Below are 20936 nucleotides of genomic sequence, written 5' to 3'. Positions count from 1 at the left end.
GTCATGTTTACATGTGGGATGGAGGTTCCTGAAACATATTAACGTCATTATTGTATACACAACCATGAGTGTAGTGGTCACTCAATTGAATTAATCTGGAATAACGGGTACTTTTGTCTATATGTCTCCTACCATGTGGAATTCATAAGGCTTGGTTTCCAGACCCTTTATCATCTTGGTCAACCTCCTCTGCACACGTTCCAGTTTGTCAATATCCTTAAATTGTAGTGCCCAGAACTGGACACAGGTGTGGCCTGACCAAAGCAGAATAGAGTGGGGGGACGACTTCTTGATCAGAACAGTATCCTCCTGTTGATGCAGCCTAGAATAACATTAGCTTTTATTCCTGCAGTATCAGGCTGTTGACACATGTTGAGCAGTCTACTAAGGCCCCTAGATACTTTTCACATGTACTATTGGCAAGCCAGGTGTCCTCCATTTTATATTTTTTGCGGCTGGTTGTTCTTGCCCAAGTGTAGAACCTGACATTTGTCCCTATTGAAATCAATTTTGTTAGTTTGTTACAGTCATCTGGAATCCTGATTCTGTCTTCAGCGGCATGGCTACCTGTCCCAGTTTGGCGTCATCGGCAGATTTGATTAGCATCCTCTCAATACCTTCATCCAAGTCATTTATAAAGATGTTGAACAACAATTACGGTGCTTGAGTTCCCTAAATCTATATTCCTTCCTTCTCAGTCTTGAAAAAAAAAATATTCTTGGGCTCAGAAGCGAGTTGAATTCAAGTGACCACTAGCCGTATCTAAATATATGTGTGTGTGTATGTATTCACTTATCTGATAATAACAGAAGGATGCATTTCCTTCTGGAAGACCCTCTTTCCTCTACTCACAAACCTGCAGTTGTATATGTGCTCCATCTCAGTCTCTGCAGGTCTGCCCTGTTCTGCCTCTGAAACATTCAACCCTCTTACATTACAAGGAATTCCATCGCCTAGCAACTGGGCTCTGGAAGCATTCCCATGGCAACTGCATCCCTGGCAGTTGGCTACCAATTGAAGGAGCATCTTGGTTGCATCCTACCCCCACAGGACGGGGCTTGAAAGGGAAGGAAGGGGCTGATGGTTTGTATCTTAACAGACCTCAAGGGCCTTTTCTGCATAGAAAATGGGAGATGTGAAGGTGAAGTCCCCTGAATAGGAAGGGCATTTGCCACTAAGCCACATTGTGTTTCCACTTGCTCAGTTTCCAGGCCACCACCTTCATATTCAGTGAGAGAGTCCTATCCATTAAGTGTGGGCTTTAGAGGCATTGCTAGAGGGTGCCTCCAAAAAATTTTCCCCCTTTTCCTTTTTTATTAAAAAAAACCTTTGTTTACAGGGCAGCTGGGAATGCTGTAAAGTATAGCGTTGGTAAGACCCCAGGCACTTGCCCTCTCTTTAATTTGTTCAGAGGCAGTACTTTGTAGTAGCATATGCGAATTTGTGTCATTGGGCTGTAGCTACCTGGCTGAGCATACGAGGTTGTGGGTTCAATCCCTCGCAAATCCAGGTAGGACTTGCAGAAGTTACGCCCTGCCTGAAACCCTGAAAGCCATGCTGCCAGTCAGTGTAAACTACTGAACTAAATAGACCTGACTCACAAGAGCAGCTTCCTAAGCCACCTAGCAAACACCCTTCCTCGTACATCAGACTCCCATTTAATGTTGGGCACAGTGGAATCAGCTGACAAAATCCAGCACGTTAGAATTACTTTATCTGTGTAGGTATGTGGAATGGAAGGGAGCGTTGTCTACCTTTCCCAGTTAAAGCAGTGCACTCACTGGTGCCCTGCCCTTTCTCCCGCTTACCATACAGTCCTGGCTCAGGATTAGTTGCAGGCTACATGGTTTCCAGAAGTGCACCAGGGCCTACATCAAGTTTGCGATTTCCCCTGAGAGTGCCTCCTCCCATCAGTCAGTCCTTCTTACCCTGTTTCTGCATTTATAGTCGTGGACACATGCGCACACAAAGCAAGCAGAAAATTGGCAGTACTCTGCTCATATCACATTTGCAAGCAAGGGGGGTGGGAGTAAAGAGGTATGTGGACTTACATCTTAATTCACAGCACTAGTCATAAAAAAGAGAGAAACTTGTGGGTACTGCCTGCTTTAAGAACAAAAATTGCCCTCAGGGAAGGCAGAAGTCTGTAACTTCTTTCTGTAACTGCTTTCTCCCAATACAATAGTCTGCACCTGCTGGTTAAAGGAAGAGCAAATCTTGTGTTTTCCCAAAGAGCTCTGCATTGCCTGCAAAATTTCAGTGATGGGTATTTTTTGAGTCGTGAAGCTGAGAAGGTTTGGGCCTGGTCATAGGTGACCACCCTTATGCCACCTTGTGTTCCGTGATGGGATACAAATTAAGAAAATAATATTAAGGAACAAAAGCAACAACAAATTACTTCAGAGACAGGTCCAGAAGCCGCACTTATTGCAAATATGAACCTATGCTAACTTACTTTTTTATGGGGACACCAGAAATGAAGACTTATGATCTTTCTCCCCAATATATTTAAAGTTTTTTTTTTATCCCATCCTTTGATAATTAAAAAAGAATCTAAGACAGTGTATGTTCTAAAATGTCAATCTAAAATACATGATAGGTAAACGACAAATTGTGTCCTCAACCAGCCGTAGATGGGAACAGTTTAGAGTGGCTGGATCTCTCACGGTTGTGGCTGGCATCCATCCATCTCAAAAGACAATGGAGTGCACTTGCAGGGGTGAATTTCTCAAAGCCATTTCAAAAGCCATGAAGTGCCTGCAGAAACAAGCTAATCTTTACCTGGTGTTTAAAAATTAAATTTTTCAGCAAGCAGAAAAGCGGGGATTTACATCATTGAAATGTCTCTAGTCAGAAAGCCCCCATTGCTGGTAAGATGAAAGTCCTCAGCCTTGGGCCTCCTTAAATGATCTCAGTCACTGGAGAGATTCATGTGAGAATAAATGGCAAGCAATGGGCTCATCTTTTTTTTTATTTAGTTCATTGCATTTATATCTTACTTTCTTCTCCAAGGAACTCAAGGTAGTATACATGGTTTCCCCTGACCCCATTTAATCCCCACAACCACCTTGTAAGACAAGTTAGGCTGAGAGGCAGCGGTTGGCCCAAAGTTACCCAGTGACCTTCATGGCTGAGGGAAGATTTGAACCCAGGTCCTAATCCAACCCTCTAACCACTAACACTGTGCTGATCTTCCCATAGTATCAACAATGCATGTTGTGGATACATGTCTCAAGTTCAAAATCATGTGTTCCAGCAATTCTGTGAAGGATAAAAGATACTCTAGCTCAGAATCATCATCTTCAGGCCCGGTAGAGAGAAACAACAGTAGCTCCGGTTCGTGCTCTGGATAGAAAAGTCAAGCCTCATGGCCCAATAACTGCTTCTGAAATGGATTCTTTCAGCCGCTGTTTGCTCCTACTTCTTTTTATCGCCAATTACACATTCCTTTCTCTGCCCAGTGTCCATCTTTCTCTCTCTTTCTTAGATCCAAAATGGAAGAGAGCTGTCGCACCCCCAGGAACAGCCCTCCTCAGGACGATAAAGCTGCCCCAACTGGCTTTGCACCCAGAATATCGGAAGCCATGGCTGAGTATTTGGTGAACACTGTGGCCGGCACTGCCAAAATGGTCCAGGCTTCTGTGGAAGCGCAAAAGTCTGCCCAGGTACCTGAGCCCAGGCTCTAGGAATGACCAGTATTAGAGAGACTGAATGAGAGAAATAATTCTCTTGCTCAAAACTCCCAATATCATTTCTCAGCCTTTGCACACAGAGAGTACACTGGGAGTTAGGCTGAAGCAGGCTTCCTCAGACTTGTCCCTCCAGATGTTTTGAGACTACAATTCCCATCATCCCTGGCCACTGGTCCTGCTAGCTAGGGATCATGGTAGTTGTAGGCCAAAAACATCTGGAGGGCCACGGTTGAGGAAGCCTGGCTGAAGGATAGTTTCTAGCCCAGGACACCCAACCTTGGGCTGAGGGGTGATTTGAACCCTGATCCCCCACACACATATTCTAACACTGGCTCCATCCAATGCCCTGATCACTTAACAAACTTCAGGGTTCATTGGGGAAAGTAATGCGCTTTAAATGTAAGGTGTGTGTACACAGCCACTGTGACAGGTGTGTAACAACCAGCCTTTAGCACTTTTGCTGCCAGTGTCAAAGGAGGGGGGCTTTTACACTGTGTCACCCATTTTGTGGAAGGAGATCAGGCAAGCACCCAACAATAGGGTGCTTTCACAGACTGTTAAAGACGTTTCCTTTTTCTTTCTTTTTTTATAACATTTTTATTCATTTTCAACAACAATTTTATACAATCCATTCACATTTTATCACACATTCATCTATTTTTTGACTTCCCTCAGTTTCTCTGCCAATCTTTCGTTTTAAATTTATATTATTTAACGCATTTCTAAGCTTAATATTGCCTTTAAAAATCACCTCTCCCTTCTTACTCTTTTTTACAATATTTCTTAATTTTTCACAGAGTCTCTTGAAAACCAACAAGCGTTATCTGTTCATCACATATGTTTTTCAGATAGTCTGTAAATCTCCCCCAGTCCTCGATGAACTTTTGGTCTCGCTGGTATCAAATCTTCCCTGTTAGTTTATCCAATTCTGCGTATTCAGTCAATTTCGTTCTCCATTCTTCCACCGTTGGAATTTCTTCCTGTTTCCATCTTTGGGCCAGAAGTATTCTCACTGCTGTTACTGCGTATTGGAAAAGTTTACAGTCTTTCTTATTTTATTTCATTACCTACCAATCCTAGTAGGAAGGCCTCCGGTTTCTTAACAAACGTATATTTCAACATCTTTTTCAATTCATTATATATCATTTCCCAGAAGCCTTTCACCTTTTTACACTCCCACCACATATGATAGAATGTTCCTTCTTTTTCTTTACATTTCCAACACTTATTACATGTTTTATACATTTTAGCCAGTTTTACTGGGGTTATATACCATCTGTGTACCATTTTCATTATATTTTCCTTCAATGTAGTACAGGCCGTAAATTTTAAGACGTTTCCTTTCTCTTGGGCATTTCCTGACTGTTTTTGTTGTTGTTCAGGCTGTTGGAGTTGCTGCAATTATACGAGTATGTTGACGTTTCAGTGGTTATTTTAATGGTTTTTGCGTATTGTGGACTTCTTTGAGATTTGTAAGCTTATAAATGAAAAGATATTGAAGATTTGTAAATAAATCAGTATGTAAGATTTAAAAATAAATGAATAAAATTGTTGTCATTTATAAAAGACCCATGGCACGGTTAAGAGTGACAAAAATGAGCTCTTTTTATAGCAGTTTTATGTAGGAATCTCTTGTATCTGGGGCCTTGTGTGGGGCTCAAAGCCTGCGTAGCCGTGACTTGTCCCCTTCTGCCTTCTCTCCAGCTCGCTTGTTTCCATGCAGAGCAGTCCCTGGCCCAGGCCCGGCTGAGCTACATGGCAGCCCGGGGGTTGGCCGAGCGACTTTTGGGGTTCCTGAACCCCCCTGACTACCAAGGGCTCTTCCAGCTCCTGACAGAGCCCCCGCTACCCTATTCTGAATTCTGCACCATCATCCGACGTACAGAAAATGGTCAGTATCAATATCCCTGGTGCTAGGAATTTGTTTTCTGCCTGGACACCCGTCGTCTCTGTCGCTGTCCATCTGGATCCTGCCTACTCCCTCAGTAACCCCGCCCATTCTTATGGGGGTCACACCCACTGACCCCCATATCTTCACCTACTTCAGGTTCTGCGTGAAGCTAAGAATTCAGTGGGTGTGGCCTCCATAAGAATGGGTGGGGCTACTGAGAGAGAGTAGGCAGGGTTCAGATGATGTGTGGCACGGTGAATGGAGCAACAGAGCCTTTTTGTGGGTGGCCCCTCAACTGTGGCATATACAGTGGTACCTCGGTTTAAGAACAGTCCTGTTTTTGAACGATTCGGTTTACGAACTCTTGAAAACCAGAAGTAGTGTCCCGGTTTGAGAACTTTACCTCAGTCTGAGAATGGAATCCGAATGGTGGAAGGGCACTGGCGGCGGGAGGCCTCATTAGGGAAAGTGCGCCTCAGTTTAAGAACGGATTTCCGGAACGGATTAAGTTCGTAAGCCAAGGTACCACTGTACTCCCCCGAGGAGGCCTGCCTGGAGCTCTTGCTGCTAGAATTATTATTGCTCACCGTATTTCTGCACTTCACCATGCTATTCCAAGGCAGGTTACAAGAGCTTTAGAAGTACAATATTAAAATGTTAAAATTAATTACGGTCAAGCGAATATGGTGGGCCCTACCATTTAGGGCCTAGCAGAAGTCTTATTTCTGTTTTCCCAGGTTTCTTTTTAAAGAGCTGCTAATGTTACCATTTTTAATGTAGTGCAGTTCAGTTTTTACTCTCTCCTTCAATGGACTGCTGCTGTTTTAGTTTGCTTTAATAACTTGTGGGCAATAATAATAATAATAAATTGCTATCTTTATTTATTTTCTTACTTTTGCTTCTTACTGCCTTGCCAGCAGCTCTGCACATGTAAATTTGTGTTGAAGGTGCAGGATATATAAATCATTAAAGAAAGCCACCCCACTGCTTCCTCCTGCCTTGCAGTACTCCTGCACCCTGTTCTGAAGTGCAAGCCAGGATTCCCAGCCAGACGAGAACCCAGCCCAGGCTCTGAATTCACCTGTCCGTGAGTGACCTTGTGGGAGGCCCTTGTGGGGCAAACCCATCATTTTAACGTTGGGGAGAGTGTGGTGCTGATAACGCCAAGGTTGCAGGTTCATTCCCTGTATGGGATGGCTGAATATTCCCGCATTGCAGCGGGTTGGACTAGATGATGATCCTCAGGGTCTTTTCCAACTCTACAATTCCACACTTTATATATATATATATATATATATATATGCTTTTATTTCCATGCTCCTTTTTCCAGACCAGATCTTAGTGATGATGGGCTTCAAGGAGGGGGTCATGACTTCCGGTGCTTCATATCCTCTTGTGCCTGTGAAAGAGTGAGTGATATGCGTCCCCCGTGGTCTTCAACCTAAAAGTTTTGATGAGCAGGGGCTGGTTGTAATCTGCCCTCTGACGAGAGGAAGGCATTCAGCACATGCTGAGATGCATTACAGCTTTGAAGCCAAGGGTCTAGGCTTGCAGCCACCGGCATAGCCGAGGGGCGGCAGGGAGGGGCAGCTGCCCCCCCATAATCAATAAAAATACACAGCAAACTGAGGTTCTGCCCCCCACCTAACAGGAGGTCTGCCCCTCCCTAACAAAAACCCTAGCTATGCCCATGCTGGCAGCCACGTCAGAATATTTTTTAAATGTAGTGCTCGGAGGTGGTTATATATTATGACCACAGCAGATGGGGAGGTGCAATTTAACCATTTGCTCCTCAACTGTGTTCTTGACAGAAATTAGCGATAAAAAAAGAGGATGGTTGATGTCTCTGTGAGGGGAGAGGGCAGTCCAGGTGCCACAGGAGCAAGCTCTGGGTTCTCTTTTTTCCCTGTCGGCCTTCCTAAAAACCCTCCCCACAGAGCAGTTGTTGGTACTCTCAAATTTAAACAGAGATTTCCAGATCCAGAGACCACCAGATCCAGAGACCAGAAAAGTGCCAGGGGCCAGGTGGCAGCAGAGCGTATGCGTCTCTCACCTGTGTTATGTAATAACTCTGTATAAACAGGCATTTGGCTGAGCAAACAATCTATGGCCTTTTTAATGCGTTCGCGGGATAGGGTGACTGGCTTTCCCCCCTTTTGTTGTGATATGTATTTTGTGTTTCCTTTTGTATTTTATGCTGTAAACTGCCCTGTGATCTTTGGATGGAGGGTGGTATATAGATTTAATTATCACTGTTAATAATAAAGGGCAACGTCAGCTGTGGACTCTGAGCCAGGCACAGCTGGCCTCAGGCCTGACAGCTGAGTGAGGTGGGAGGGGCTTAATCTGAAGTAGGAGGGGCTAAGGGGAATCAGGAAGTAACAGGAAGCAAAAAAATTAATATATTTAGGAGATCACTGTAAGCAGATGAAAACATTAGCAGGGTTTTAATAACACTTGTAATGTAACAAACACTATGGACAACATGAAGAGGTATAAAATATGCATTGTGAAATAATACAAAGTTGAAAATGTTGACAGTAGGACCCAGGGAGGGGATGGTGGGAAGTCTGGAGATTCCAAGAAATCTCTAAATATGAATACGTACTTGGTACTGTTGTATCTTTACACTTGTAAAACCAAATATTATTTTTTTTAATGGAAATAGCAGGAAGCACTATGGAGATCCTATGAAATAGTGAGGAGGGGCCCAATAAGAGGGGGGGGAGAGGGGTTGCTTCTGGGTCCCCCCCTTCCATCCTTCCCTTTTCTCCCACAGCAGGATGTGGACTGCACAGAGGAAGAGGAGGGTCTGTCTCTGCAGATTCGAGGGCGAAACCCCTCACGCCATAAGCAAGTACGTGCCCTCAAACCGCTGTTTCGTATCATTATACAAATCGGGGTTGGCTTTTGCAGCCCGGCTCCCCACCAAGCGACTTTGGATCCCTTGAGGTCCGCTATTGGTTAGAGAAATAAATGGAGACATTAATCACATACAAGAAAGCAAGGCTGGATGCTGAGCCTGATCCTTATGGATCAGTTGCAACAGGATCTCCCCCTCCAACAACAGAGAGAAGAAGAAGGGCCCCAAACAAAGTGGGAGCTACTTTTGAAACTTGTGTCCAGCCACCTTGGCAAGAAAGACACAAAACGTCGTAGAAGGAGGGGCTGCCCAGTGAAAGTGGGGCATGTGTAATTTGCATGGTTTCTAATTTATCAGTCATGACACTTTGTGAATTGCTTGTCTCCATTCTGTCATTCATATTCCTGACACATTTAACCATCCCTTTAGATTTGTAACTACCCTGTCTCCTTTCTCCTCTGGGACACATTATTCTTGCCCCTGCTCAAACCTCCCCACTTTGATACTCAAAAGACCTCCATTTGACAGGTCTCAGCTTCTATTGACAAGCCACCCACACTGCAGATTTATGCCATGCTGCAGCCCATTGAGGAGTTTGCAAGTTTCCTGGCTACAGAGGTGGCTGCCAGCAGGGGCCGATATGGACCAAGCATGGCTCGTCTGCCCCCCTTTCATTTCTAAATTAGAAGGTGCTGGAGTTCTGGCCTGGGAACCTATTTTTCCTAAGGAATATGGCATTTGAGAAGCTGCCTGTGGTCACTAACTTGTGAGCGAGAGATTCTGCATGTGCTCAGTGGCACTGCCCTTCTGTGGCTCCCGCTAAAGAACCAGAGGGGTCTTGTGTGGTACTTTAAAGCCTGAATTTTGTGGCATAAGCTTTTGTGAACTAGCAGCCACTATACCAAATGCAGGAAATGTATCCTCAGTAGGCAGATAGAAATATACTGTGACAATGTGACAGGCCCTACCTCTTCCATTTAATAGCTTTTGGGTCCCACCCCTAAATACGGGGCGGGGGTTGTCTTCCCCTCTGTACTTGTGTGCGCCTAATCTGCCAGCTGAGGACAGCTCCTCTTGTGCTAGTCTGTGAAAACTGATGTGGTAATGAATCCGTCTGTCTTCAAAGTGCCACAAGGCCATCTGTTGTTTTTGCTGCAAACCCTAACACAGGTCATCTCTCGTATTTGTTAATGCTAGTAGTAGTATGTGTGTTGGAAGTGTGGGCTTTGACTCCCAAGACTGAAAAATGGCTCTGAATATGCTTTCTTCCCTTACCAGGTGGAGACTGTGCTTCTGGAAGATCAGATGGGGTATGTGACCCAGCGCCGGCCCCGACGGTCCCCCTCGGCTGGTGTGGAGGGGCTTTCTCCCCTAGTATCTGAGCAGGACCTCAGCACCATTCAGGTATTGACTCTCTGGGCATAAGGCACCAGGGAAAATTGGAGAGGACAGGTGGTAGAGGCAAGAGGAGCAGGATTTGTTTGTTTGATGTATATTTATTACATTTATGTACAATCTTCCCCCCCCCCCAAGCAGCTCAAGGTGGTGTACTTGGTTCTTCCCTCCCATTTCCCCCCCTCACAGCAACCCTGTGAGGTAGGCTAGACTGAGAGGCAGTGACTGGCCCAAGATCACCCAGTGAGCTTCATTGGCTGAGTCGGGATTTGAACCTTGGTCTCCCAGGTCCTAGTCCAACAATTTAAAGTCTGTTATACTACAAGGACTTACAAATCTACTGGTACTGCTTTTCCTGGCATAGGAATGCACTGATGGGAACATTGTCATCAGCTGATCTCTGCTTTTCTAAGCAGACAAAGAGAGACTGGACAGGAGACCATGTGGAAGGGAGGGAGGGAGGACAGCCTGCCAGGCCCCATCCACAACTTGTGACTCACAACTCCAGACAAGAAGTAGGGTGCCCCTAGGGTTACATTGATTATACCACAAAGCAAACAGACTTATAACTGGAGTCCTTAAAGCTGTGAATAATTGCTTGACAGTTTGCGAGGCAACACATAGTGACACCAGTGGATCTTTTCTGCAAGCTGCGGAATGTTGCATTTGTAGATGCAAATCTAGGGTTTTCCCATTTTATTCCCAGAACAACCCTGCGAAATAGGCTATGCCGACAGCAACTGTTCCTGGCCTCCAGGTCATCCTGCAAGCATCATGCTTTGTTGTGGATGTGAATCCAGCTCTCCCTAGTCCAACACACTGGTTGCCATACTTCATAGTTATGCAAAAGCAAGAGTTTCAGCAGATGTGGGTCTTTGCATTCCGGCAGGCCACAATCTCTTCTTCTATGGAGCCTCCTTCTCTTTTTCCTGTCCTCAACCCAACCTGTGCAGAATGCACCCAGGTATCAGCTGTGACTCCTGCCCACATCCAGGCTGAGGGAGGAGGGAGAAAGAAGAGGATTTCCCTCATGCGTGGGACTATAAAACACTCCATTTTTCTTATTTTCAGAAATTCTGAAACGTTTAGCATCACCACACTCCAGTCACGGGTTTTATACTAGCATGGCTGGGGGTGGACTGCCAACTTTGGGGGAAATTGTGTTGCCAGGGATAACTTTAATTTTGGATGTGTTTCAGTGAATATATGAAACATGTAAAAGAGCAAAGTCTGTTTCCGTCTGGGAGGGTGGCAATCCTAACCCCACACTTCCAGCAGGACCAAGTCCAGAGCTGGGGAACTTTTGACCATAAATCATCACGTTCCTTGGTATAATCATAGCCACATTCTATGCCAAGTAGGAAACAGACTTTTTCAGTGTCAGGGTGGTGGAGGTGCTTGGAAACTGTGTTTTACTTCTCATTTTCTTCCTTCCCTGCACTACAGCCCCTGATCTGCTGCCCGTCCCGCCAGGGTGGGCCAGGCAAGTTCCTGAGCAAAGTGTCTCGGCGCAAGGATCCGCCTCAGCCAGAGAATTCGGACAGCGACACCGACCAGCCAGAGGCTTTGCCTGAGGACACCTGATCAACCTGGCTCCAGACCCACTGTATTCACAAGAGAGAATAATAAACACTCCGCTTGAACCCCTCTCCCATTTCCCTCCAGGATCTGGAGGGGAAAAGGACAATGCATCTCTCGCCCATTCCATCGGAGAGAGCCAAAATGGCACGCTCCCGATGTTGGTCAGCTATGGTTCCCACCATCCCTGGCCATTGGCCATGCTGGCTGGGGCTGTTGGGAGTTATAATCTGAAGGGCACCAGGTTGGCTATCCTTGCAATAATCACAGCAAGCAGAATTGGGAAGGGGGGGAAAGCTGCAAAGCATGTTGGGTTAATTGCCATAAGATGCATTCTGGGTAAACATCAGGTTCTGTCCATGAAGGGATTGAAGAACTACTCAAAGCAGCTGGCACTGCCACCTCTTCCAAAATATATTTAAATAAAATGCAAATGAACAAACAAGTGAAAACCCTGACCAGTGCATATACATGAGTGAATTCATATACTGTACAGCCTGCATATCTGTTCACAGATTAGCAAGCAAGAGGTGGTGTGGTGTAATGGACTGAGTGCTGGACTTGGCCAAGGAGTCTTGAGTTCAAATCCCAGCTGGACCCATGCTTGTGATTTTGATTTATACACACACACAGTGGTACCTGTTTTCGAACATCTCTGTTCACTAGCATTTCAGTTTTTGAACACCGTAAACCTGCAAATAAATGCTTCGGTTTTCGAATACGCCTCGGAAGTTGAACATGCCACACGGCAAGATCCTGAGGCCTAGCTGTCGACTACTGATTTTTTTGTTTTCGAACGTTTCAGAACTCGAATGGTCTTCCGGAACGGATTACGTTCGAAAACCGAAGTACCACTGTATACGTAGTGCCATCAACGGGCAATTTACTGTTAAATTTATACATAGCCCTGGTGAAAGGTCAGCACACTGATATAAATACTAGGTGCCTACCCATAATCTGTAACAATACCAAAGCGTGCCAGTAGCCACTATTAACTCCATTAAAGCAAAAACTATGGAATTTGAAAATCAGACATATTTTATCTGAAGATTCTTTATCCCTTCATGTGGCATCTTCAGTCGCCCAGCAGTTTATAAATAAAACTTATCAACCAAAGAAGAAATGATTAGAAAGACCACCGATTCAAGCCATGTTTTCGAAATTTATTTCATATTCCCGTTAAGAAATACCACTCATTAAAAAACACGTTTGTTTGTTGTCAAAACAGGAAAAAATATGGAGGTAAAAGTTCTGCTTTCAATTGCAAAATATATTATTAAAGGCGGCCACTTTCTTGCTAAAGACTTTTGCACAGCAATTCTTACTATCAAGACTATACAAAAGCACTGGATCTGGCGAGTCATTTAGCGTGGGGAAATAACAGTTCCCTTTCCATACTTTCTGACTGGCCAATAAGAAAACAGGAGGGTGCGAAGGAGCCGCCCCAGGGGAAGCCGGAAGCGCTCCAAAGCCAACCTCCATGTCGGCGGCTGTTCGCCCGACTCTCTCTACTAAATGGAGCTTTTCTGAAGCCTCGGTCCTCCGAACGCTCTAGGAGCGGAGTAACCATAAATCACAGGAAGAAGACGAGGAGAAGTGGCCCTTCTAGCCCGGCTTCTTGTTGGTGGGGCTACACCAAAACGAAAGCCGGCAGGGGAGCGTACGGGGACGAAACCATTGGCGTTCCGAAATGTCCCTCTTCCCCGGGGAAGGGGCGGGAGCGCAGTTTTTAAAGAGACAGGCAGACATTTTCCTTTCGGAACCTGAACAGAGTAGCTGAAGGTTGCGGAAACCGGGGGAAGCTGCGTGCATTGGGCCAAAGCAGGAAGGCAGAAAGCGGGGAGCGGGAGTCTCCGAGTCCATCGTGAGGAAGAGAAAGAGCGGAATACGAGGGGCTCCTGCAGCGGGTGGGCGCTGCGTGGTCCGAGCGTTGCATCGGGGCTGGAGCGGGGTTTGCAAGGAGGTTCCGCCGCCGGAGCAACAGCTGGCCGCGAGATGAAGCAAGAAAACATCTTCCTCTTCGTCCCCAACCTCATCGGTACGTTCCCCGGGGTGCCGGGCGGGGGAGAGGAGGAGGCTGCGATCCTGAAACACGTCGGGCTGCGCGCGCCCCATCCACTTAAAAGCGCTATGCTTCTCCTCCCCGAAATGCTGGGAAGTGTAGTTTACCCGGCACGGACTTTTTAGCCCTTGCAAACCACCGTTCCCAGGATTCATATGTGCTTTAAGGATGCTTTAAAAGGATGGTGTGTGTGTGTTCGCATCCTGAATGAGTAGACCGGCTGGAATGAATGGGGGCCTCGTTAGTCACGCCCATTAATCTCGATGAGGCAGCCCTGCTGTGGCTAATGGTGTAATCCATGAGCCCCGGGAAGAGCCTCATCAACCCAGCTGAACTGCACCGGGGGAGTCGCTTCTGTGTAAACGTGCTTAGGGTGGGGTGCTGCGATGCTCTTCCAGGGAGGACAGGCCTGGCCCAGGAGACCTGACCTAGTTCTGGGCCTCTCGAGATGTTCAGAAGCAGTAAGAGCTCCAAATCCCGGTGCTGGGAGACAGACACAGGTGGGTGAAGGCTCCTTGCCTTCATGCTTCGTTTACAGACTTCCCGAATGCAGCCTGGAAAACCGGGTGCCGATGCCGGACTAGATCGACCTTTGGTCTGATCTCGCTTGGTAAAAGCTGAGAAGCGCCTCGTGCTCCGGCCCCTTCCCCGCCTCCTTTGCCTTGCCTCCGGGCCTTCTGCTTCAACACTCCCCTCTATTTCCTGCCCTGTTATTTTCACAAGTGTTAATCTGCAGCTGAAGGCAGCAGCAGCAGCATCTAGACTGTCTCCTCCAGATCAGATGTGACAGGCAGGCAGTGACTCACCTGACTCTTGTAGGCTCAGTCTGGACCCTTTCATTTCTTACAGTTGATTGTAGCTTTCAGTGCCAAAAACAAAAGAGGAAAAGGGTGTTTCTAAAATAGGGAGTCTGTTTCTCCTTCTCTTCAACACTCCTGAAGCAAACATTACTGATCTTTGAGTGACTCTTGCCTAGGTATCTGGGGATGTGGGGTTGTGCAAAGGAGTGGAACCAACTAGAATTTGCATGACCCATTTCCCCAGTTTTCTGAGGGCTGCAGGGCTTGGGGGTTAAAAGATTCCAGGACAAAGTCTCATTTTGCTTCCTTGTCCTTTGCAGGTTACGCCCGCATAATCTTCGCTTTTATCGCGTTCTATTTTATGCCAACCTCCCACATAATAGCATCCTTCTTTTACCTCCTAAGTGGTTTCCTTGATGCCTTTGATGGCTATGCGGCTCGGGCCCTGGACCAAGGTAAGGCTTGTTTGCCTCAAGGCAGAGAGGGCTACAGGGTGGCTCATACGAGCCATACACTGAAAGCACATGGCTTTGTGAGCGGCAAACTATAGTTCCCAGGATTCTTTTGGGGTGCTTTTAAATGCATGGCATGTATGCATTCTGTGCGGTATGGAATAATTTGTTGTGGTGTAATGCAGTCAGTTTGAACATATATATACAGAGAGAGAGATAGAGAGAGAGTGGCTAACTGACCCTTTATTAGTTGAAGATGCTAGAGGATGCACCTGAGACCTCCTGTGTGGGCAGCATGTCTCCCACTGCTGAGCTGCATTCCTCAGAAGACGACTGAGGTTGCCGTGTTGCTTAAGAGTATGAGCTACAAGGTTGGTTCAGGTTTGAGCTCACTGGGTGGCAGCAGGCAAGGAGCTATCCCTCAGTCTTGCCCATCCTCAGAACTGTACTTTGCTGCTGCTGCAACAAGGCGCTGCCTGCCTGAACCTCCCCTGCCAGCAGCAGCCACAAAGAAGGAGGGTCTGTGCCCCCCCCCCACTTCCTCTTGCAACACAGTGCTACTCTTTGCCTCACCCTCCCTCCCAGAAATCTACAGGAATAATGCCTGGCTGTGGGGAAAACCCTCCAGATCCGCAGCTGTAGCCAAAAGGAAGCGTGAGCTTTTCTTGCTGAGATGGGAAGGTTTCACAAGGCTCTCGGTACTTTCCGTCTGTGTAAGCTGCACACCGAAACCTGTTGTTTTCAAGTGTGCCTGCCTGGACCACACAACTCATGGCCTCACAGCAGAAGCACAGCCACCTGTGCCTGTCACCTGCCTGGGGCAGCAGAAACTTGTCAAGCACATAGCAAGCCACAAAATAGTAGTAATAATAATAATAATAATAATAATAATAATAATAATTTATTATTTATACCCCGCCCATCTGGCTGAGTTTCCCCAGCCACACTGGGCAGCTTCCAATCAAGTGTTAAAAACAATACAGCATTTAATATTAAAAACTTCCCTAAACAGGGAATATATGCATTAAAACTTTGATGGGTTGCGGGTGACGTGTGGCTGCAGTCTCTACTGTATGCATAGCTTCCTCCCCATTGGTTTACAGCACCCTTGCCTTTCTAATGTGCGCTGTTCTTCCCAGGCACCCGCTTTGGCGCCATGCTGGACATGCTGACGGACCGCTGCGCCACCATGTGCCTGCTGGTGAACCTCGCTATGCTCTACCCTGAATCTGCCCTTTGGTTCCAACTCAGCATGAGCCTTGACGTCGCCTCCCATTGGCTCCATCTCCACAGGTACCAGACTCTGCCCTCGATGGCGGCACCAGAAGTTGCCTTGTACAATATTGGACAATGATGTCCAGGTCTGGCTCAGCCTCACCTGCTCTGACTTGCGGCAGGGTCTCGGGCTGATAGGGAGCCTTTCGTATTGCCCGTCTGCCTATTCCTTTTAACTGGAGGTGCCGGAAACCAAACCTGGGGTCTTCTGCAAACAACCCAGATGCTCTGCCGCTCAGCTATGGTGCCCCCCCTGCTGGGATAGAGAGGCGTGGAAGGGAAGAGAGGCTGAGCACTCCTGGCTCCCATTTTAACTACCTTCTCTGCTCCCACCAGCACCGTGGTAAAAGGTGGGGAGAGCCACAAGACCATCGACTTGTCAGGGAATCCAATCCTGCGGGTGTATTACAGCTCCCGGGTGAGTGATAATTTCTTTAGAAAACTCTCTCTCTCTCTCTCTCTCCTCCCTGAACTCTCTCTCTCCTTCTCTCTGAACTCTCTCTCTCTCTCTCTCTCTCTCTCTCTCCTCCCTGAACTCTCTCTCTCCTTCTCTCTGAACTGTCTGTCTGTCTGTCTGTCTGTCTGTCTCTCTCTCTCTCTCTCTCCCCCCCTCTCTCTCTGAACTTTCTCTCCTTCTCTCTGAACTGTCTCTCTCTCCCCACCCCCCGCTCCTGCTCCCTCTCTCTGAACTGTTCCTACTACATTTCTCCAGGCTCCCATCCCTTTAAAAAAAAAAGTATGTTCAAAAGCTTTATTGAACAAATGACAAAACAAATAAAGCAAGAAGATTGGGGGGACGGGGACGTAGTGTGATAAGCTACAAAAAAAAGCCAGATCTTTCAGTAAAGGCAAAAGAAATCAGAATTGCTGGTGTAAGGCCGGTGTAATTGAGTAATTTTCTACTTCCGCTACTTCCTACGGGTTCTTTCCCCTTGGAATCAAAATAGAAATATCACTTGCTATCACATTTCCCCAAAGGCATAATACTGCCCCATTCATTCCCCTCCACCATCAGAGTGTCTCGCAATCTATATTGGGAGATCCCTCCCTCTCTCCTAGTTCTGCCCCACTCTCCACCCCAAATCTTGTATTTGGAAGCCTTCTTGAAAAGTATGAACAGAAAAGGAGGGTCCATTCAATGTCATTAAAAAATATACTGCAGTACACAATGAACTATGGGAGATTTAATTTCCACTCGGTCCCCTGCAGATTTAGCTGTCTGCTCAAAGAGGGTTTGTGGCCGTTGTATCATATTTAAAAAGTTTGGAAAGTGTTTGGGAGAGTGTTTCATATTTCACTTCTGCAGCATCTCCATTGGCTTCCAGTCAGTTTCAAGGCCTGATTTTTTTAAAGGGCTCTTTTGGATCTTTTAAAGCCCTAAGTCATCTGGTTCCAGGATTGTTTGTAATGCACTTTATATCAAATGATCCCAGTTGCAAATCAAGAGTGGATAAAGACAGTAAATAAACTGTAAACACATAAACACAGGGGTCAGTTGCTACACTATTAAGTTGATAAGGGTAACAATTCCAGTATGCCTGAGCAAATTAACCAGGTCTTAAGCTAGTGCCAAAACAAAATCAAAGTTGTTTCTGAGTTGTCTTCAACAGCAGCCCCACATAGAGTGCATTACAGTAATCCAGTCAGAAGGTTATTCGTGTTGCTGTAGCCAGGCTATCTCTACCCAGAAATGGCTGTAGCTGGAAAAACAACAGAAGTTGACCAAACGCAGCTTCATTCCCCAAACCAGGCCTGAAACCAAGCTGGAAGGTGTCTAGATAATCCATTTTCTCCTGAAACGTCTGGAGCTGCATGATCTCTCTCCTGAGCACCTTGAAATATGCCCAGAAAGGGGATATTTGCAGCTGGGCAGTAGTTGTCATGCACCTCCAAGTCCAGCTTCCCATATGAGGCTGTTTGTATCTTAAGATCCCCCTCGGGGTCCCTGCCCTGGGGGATCAGGGACTTCTCTATGGCGGCATCAAAGCAATAGAGCTCTCTTCCTAGAGAACCCACCTGACTCCTTCATTGTTGGTCATCAGACAGCAGGCCAAGGCTACCCTTTTCTGCAAAGTGTTGGGAGTATCCGACCACTGCCTGCTACTTATATTAATTTTGTTTCCCTCTTGGATTGTAGTATTAGTAGTACCAGTGGTACTTACGTACATGATGCTGTACTGCATGCTCGTAAGCTGATTTAGCGGCGATTTAGCACACGTTTTTGAATAAACTAGCAGCCAAACAGAGCTGACATTCTTATGTGTGCAGTGGACAACTCAGGTAGCTTCTCTTTGCTCTCTTTTCTCTGGCCTGGTTTGACATGCTTTCTCCTCTTCTTCCTCCTTCCAGACTGTCCTCTTCATCATGTGCGCTGGGAATGAACTCTTCTACTGCATGCTCTATTTGCTGTGTTTTGGGGAAGGACCAGAAAGTGAGTATCCTAAGCCAGAGGGACAATGCCTAGGGGTCAAAGGGCATTTCAAAGGACTCCTTCCTTACCCCCACCCCTTTTTTTATTTTTCCAGTCCTGCCCGGACAGGCTGGTCTCTACCGCCTAGTCATGTGGGTTTCTGCCCCCATCGCCATCACCAAGAGCCTCATCAGCCTGGTCCACCTGATCTGCGCCTCGTGTAATATGGCTGCTCTGGACGTCGCGGAACGCGCAAAGAGGAAGTAGCATCAAACGACCCCAGCGGAGGGGCAGGAGCATCACTCCCTTTCACGCTTGCAGTGGGACCAGCTTACCATCCCTCGCCGTGACAGGGTTAGCCACTCCACTTGCACAGCTCTTGCTTGATGCGATGACCCCACCTTCCCACGAATGTATAGGATGATGGGAATACGTCCTGCTCCTCCCGGCTCCCTCCTGCATTCCCATGATGCTTTGCACTTAGGAGAAGATTGGCTGGTAGAGAGGAATATTGACTTTGCCTGTGGGCTGAAAAGGAGGGATTGGATCGACCATTTTGAGGGCAGCTAAATAGACCTTCGTTTCCAGCTTTTTGGTTCTGTGCTTCAAAACTTGCTGTATATTTGGGCGGGGCAGGTTCAAATTCAGCCACAAAAGAAGTACCTTTTCGTTTCCCAAAAGTGCAGGGGAGTATTGCTCTTGAGTTAGGAGGCCATATCATTCCCCAAATTCCCAAGTATATCTAGGCCTGGGCAGTGAATGAATTGGCCAGTTGGTGGCCATTTTATTTGGATTATACATTTGAAAATGACTATCCTAGGTTCTTGGGAAAGAAGCCCCATTGAGGCTTGAGGTCTGTGTGCAGTATTATCCATTTTAAGATTATATCTGGCTGTAAATTTCTGCATCTACTTTAGCCGATGGTCCATGTTGCTTAGACATGCTTGGCCGTAAACAGCCATTTGGATCCTGCTCCCAGATTCTCTTCTCTTCTCACAATGCTTTGCTTGTGAGAGCATCTGCATTCCTTTTTCTGCTGTTGTTGGCTGTTTTTGCTACATGGAGCTGTAGGCTTCTAAATACCCTGGAGGAGCACAGGGCATAGAGGAGCCATTTTGTAGCATTGCTATTGAACATTACCTTGGCTCGCTGTTTCTTCACACAACTTTCCCCATCTTCTTTGCACGCAATTTCGGACTGACCATAGTTGAGATTGGCTGTTCTTTCCCCCTCAATCATGCATGTGCAATTTTGAAAGAGTGCAGTAGAATTCGAATGTGAGGTAAACATTGGGCAGTTTAGCAGCCATGTTGCCCAGTCTGGCTTCTCTGTCTTTTCTTCCTCTGAAGGCAGGGCAATTATTTGTGGGTTTCTCCCCCTATTTCTGAGCTCTTGGTAGTTCCCTGAGATATTCTGGGTCCTGTCCTTGCATACCTATCTTCCTCTTTTCCCTTTCCTCAATCATTTGTGCATGAACATAAGTTGCCATATCACACCACAGTTCTGTTTTCCTCCATGTGAGTTTTTTGTTATTATCAGTGATGGCTAGGTTTACAGTGACATGGTAGCCATCCTAGCCACTCCTCAGACTAAGTAGGGCCTTTGGCCCTCCAGATGTTCCTGAACTGCAACTCCCATCAGCCCCAGCAAGCATGACTTGGGATTATGGGAGTTGTAGTTCAGCATCATCTGGAGGGCTAAAGGTTCCCGACATCCACTTTAAAGCTTCCTTCTCTCAGCTCCCCACAAAAGCCAGTTCTTCCTTTTGACAAGAGGAGATAGAGGTGACTGATGAAGGGGACTGTGGAGATGGGATTTGGCGGCCATCTTAGAAAAACCACCTTAAGGACCTGAAGTGACACTAAGGACTTGGCAGCTGTATTGGAGCAAACCAACTTCAGGTAACTTGCCCCATGTCTTCATATATTGAGCCAAACTAGATTATTATTTGCTAGAAACTTCCCTCATCCAAATGGTGCGGTGGGGGCAGAGGGACGCACAGGTGCTGAGGGTAATTATTGCTTCTGTGGATTGTCGCGCGCTGTCTCCTGCCGGATGGGGAGCAGTTGTTACCTTGCCATGTCCTCTCCTCTCCTTCGCAGCGTCACTGCCACACCCTCACAACCCCCAGTGGTGTGTAATTTGTATGTAGGTTTTTAAAAATTAAGACTTGGTGCAATAAGACACCCCCTCTCAACGGAGTGGGAGTTGCTGTAATAAAGACAACTGTGTAACCATCTGATTGTGTGTGTTTTTAATGTGGTGGGAGGTTTTATATAAGGATCTTGAAGAATAGCTGGGTTGTTGGGGGTGGGTTGCTCAGCCACAGTTCCCAGCTCTGAATTTAACTGCATTCTGAAAGGGATGAGAAAGTCAATATGGTCAAGTGCTCACAGTGCTCTGTATGCTTAGATTTGGTCCTGGATCCTAATCTCATGGATGAGGTTGATCAAACTGCACACTCTTGATGATGTGGGCAGTTTGAGTCTTTGGGAAGGAGGCAGGAGGCTCTAGGATG

The 20936-nt window shown here is 46.6% G+C and overlaps 2 protein-coding genes across 5 annotated transcripts; both read left to right on the top strand.

Annotated features, from left to right (window-relative positions):
- The first annotated feature begins 976 nt into the window (after positions 1-976).
- LOC308461174 (uncharacterized protein) lies at positions 977-11484 on the top strand. Of its 4 annotated transcripts, none has more exons than XM_080977861.1 (9): positions 977-1083; positions 3488-3665; positions 5075-5101; positions 5397-5583; positions 6589-6670; positions 6914-6992; positions 8366-8440; positions 9725-9850; positions 11288-11484. In XM_080977861.1, the coding sequence occupies exons 2-9, from the start codon at positions 3495-3497 to the stop codon at positions 11423-11425; spliced, it is 885 nt and encodes a 294-aa protein (XP_080833987.1). In that variant the 5' UTR covers positions 977-1083; positions 3488-3494; the 3' UTR covers positions 11426-11484. The 4 variants fall into 4 exon arrangements, with proteins under 4 accessions (XP_080833987.1, XP_080833985.1, XP_080833988.1 ...); XM_080977859.1 differs by having other exon boundaries at positions 978-1083; positions 8363-8440; XM_080977860.1 differs by having other exon boundaries at positions 1009-1141; positions 8363-8440.
- Positions 11485-13004: 1520 nt separating this feature from the next.
- CDIPT (CDP-diacylglycerol--inositol 3-phosphatidyltransferase) lies at positions 13005-20656 on the top strand. The gene is made up of 6 exons (XM_080977868.1): positions 13005-13457; positions 14602-14736; positions 15873-16026; positions 16345-16426; positions 18358-18439; positions 18534-20656. The coding sequence occupies exons 1-6, from the start codon at positions 13415-13417 to the stop codon at positions 18683-18685; spliced, it is 648 nt and encodes a 215-aa protein (XP_080833994.1). The 5' UTR covers positions 13005-13414; the 3' UTR covers positions 18686-20656.
- The last annotated feature ends 280 nt before the right edge of the window (positions 20657-20936 follow it).

The sequence above is a fragment of the Podarcis pityusensis genome (genome assembly GCF_964106645.2).
Source record: "Podarcis pityusensis genome assembly, chromosome: 13".
Classification (NCBI taxonomy): Eukaryota; Metazoa; Chordata; class Lepidosauria; order Squamata; family Lacertidae; genus Podarcis; species Podarcis pityusensis.
This window is presented reverse-complemented; position numbering and strand designations above follow the sequence as displayed.

Bases quoted from the DNA above. Each gene is read 5' to 3' on its own strand.
- CDIPT (XM_080977868.1), top strand. From the start codon at position 13,415: ATGAAGCAAGAAAACATCTTCCTCTTCGTCCCCAACCTCATCG. The intron at 14,737-15,872 runs GTAAGGCTTGTT...TGTTCTTCCCAG, and splicing joins GGCTCGGGCCCTGGACCAAG to GCACCCGCTTTGGCGCCATG. The intron at 18,440-18,533 runs GTGAGTATCCTA...TTATTTTTCCAG, and splicing joins TTTTGGGGAAGGACCAGAAA to TCCTGCCCGGACAGGCTGGT.
- LOC308461174 (XM_080977859.1), top strand. From the start codon at position 3,495: ATGGAAGAGAGCTGTCGCACCCCCAGGAACAGCCCTCCTCAGGACGAT. The intron at 6,993-8,362 runs GTGAGTGATATG...TTTCTCCCACAG, and splicing joins CCTCTTGTGCCTGTGAAAGA to CAGGATGTGGACTGCACAGA. The intron at 9,851-11,287 runs GTATTGACTCTC...CCTGCACTACAG, and splicing joins AGGACCTCAGCACCATTCAG to CCCCTGATCTGCTGCCCGTC.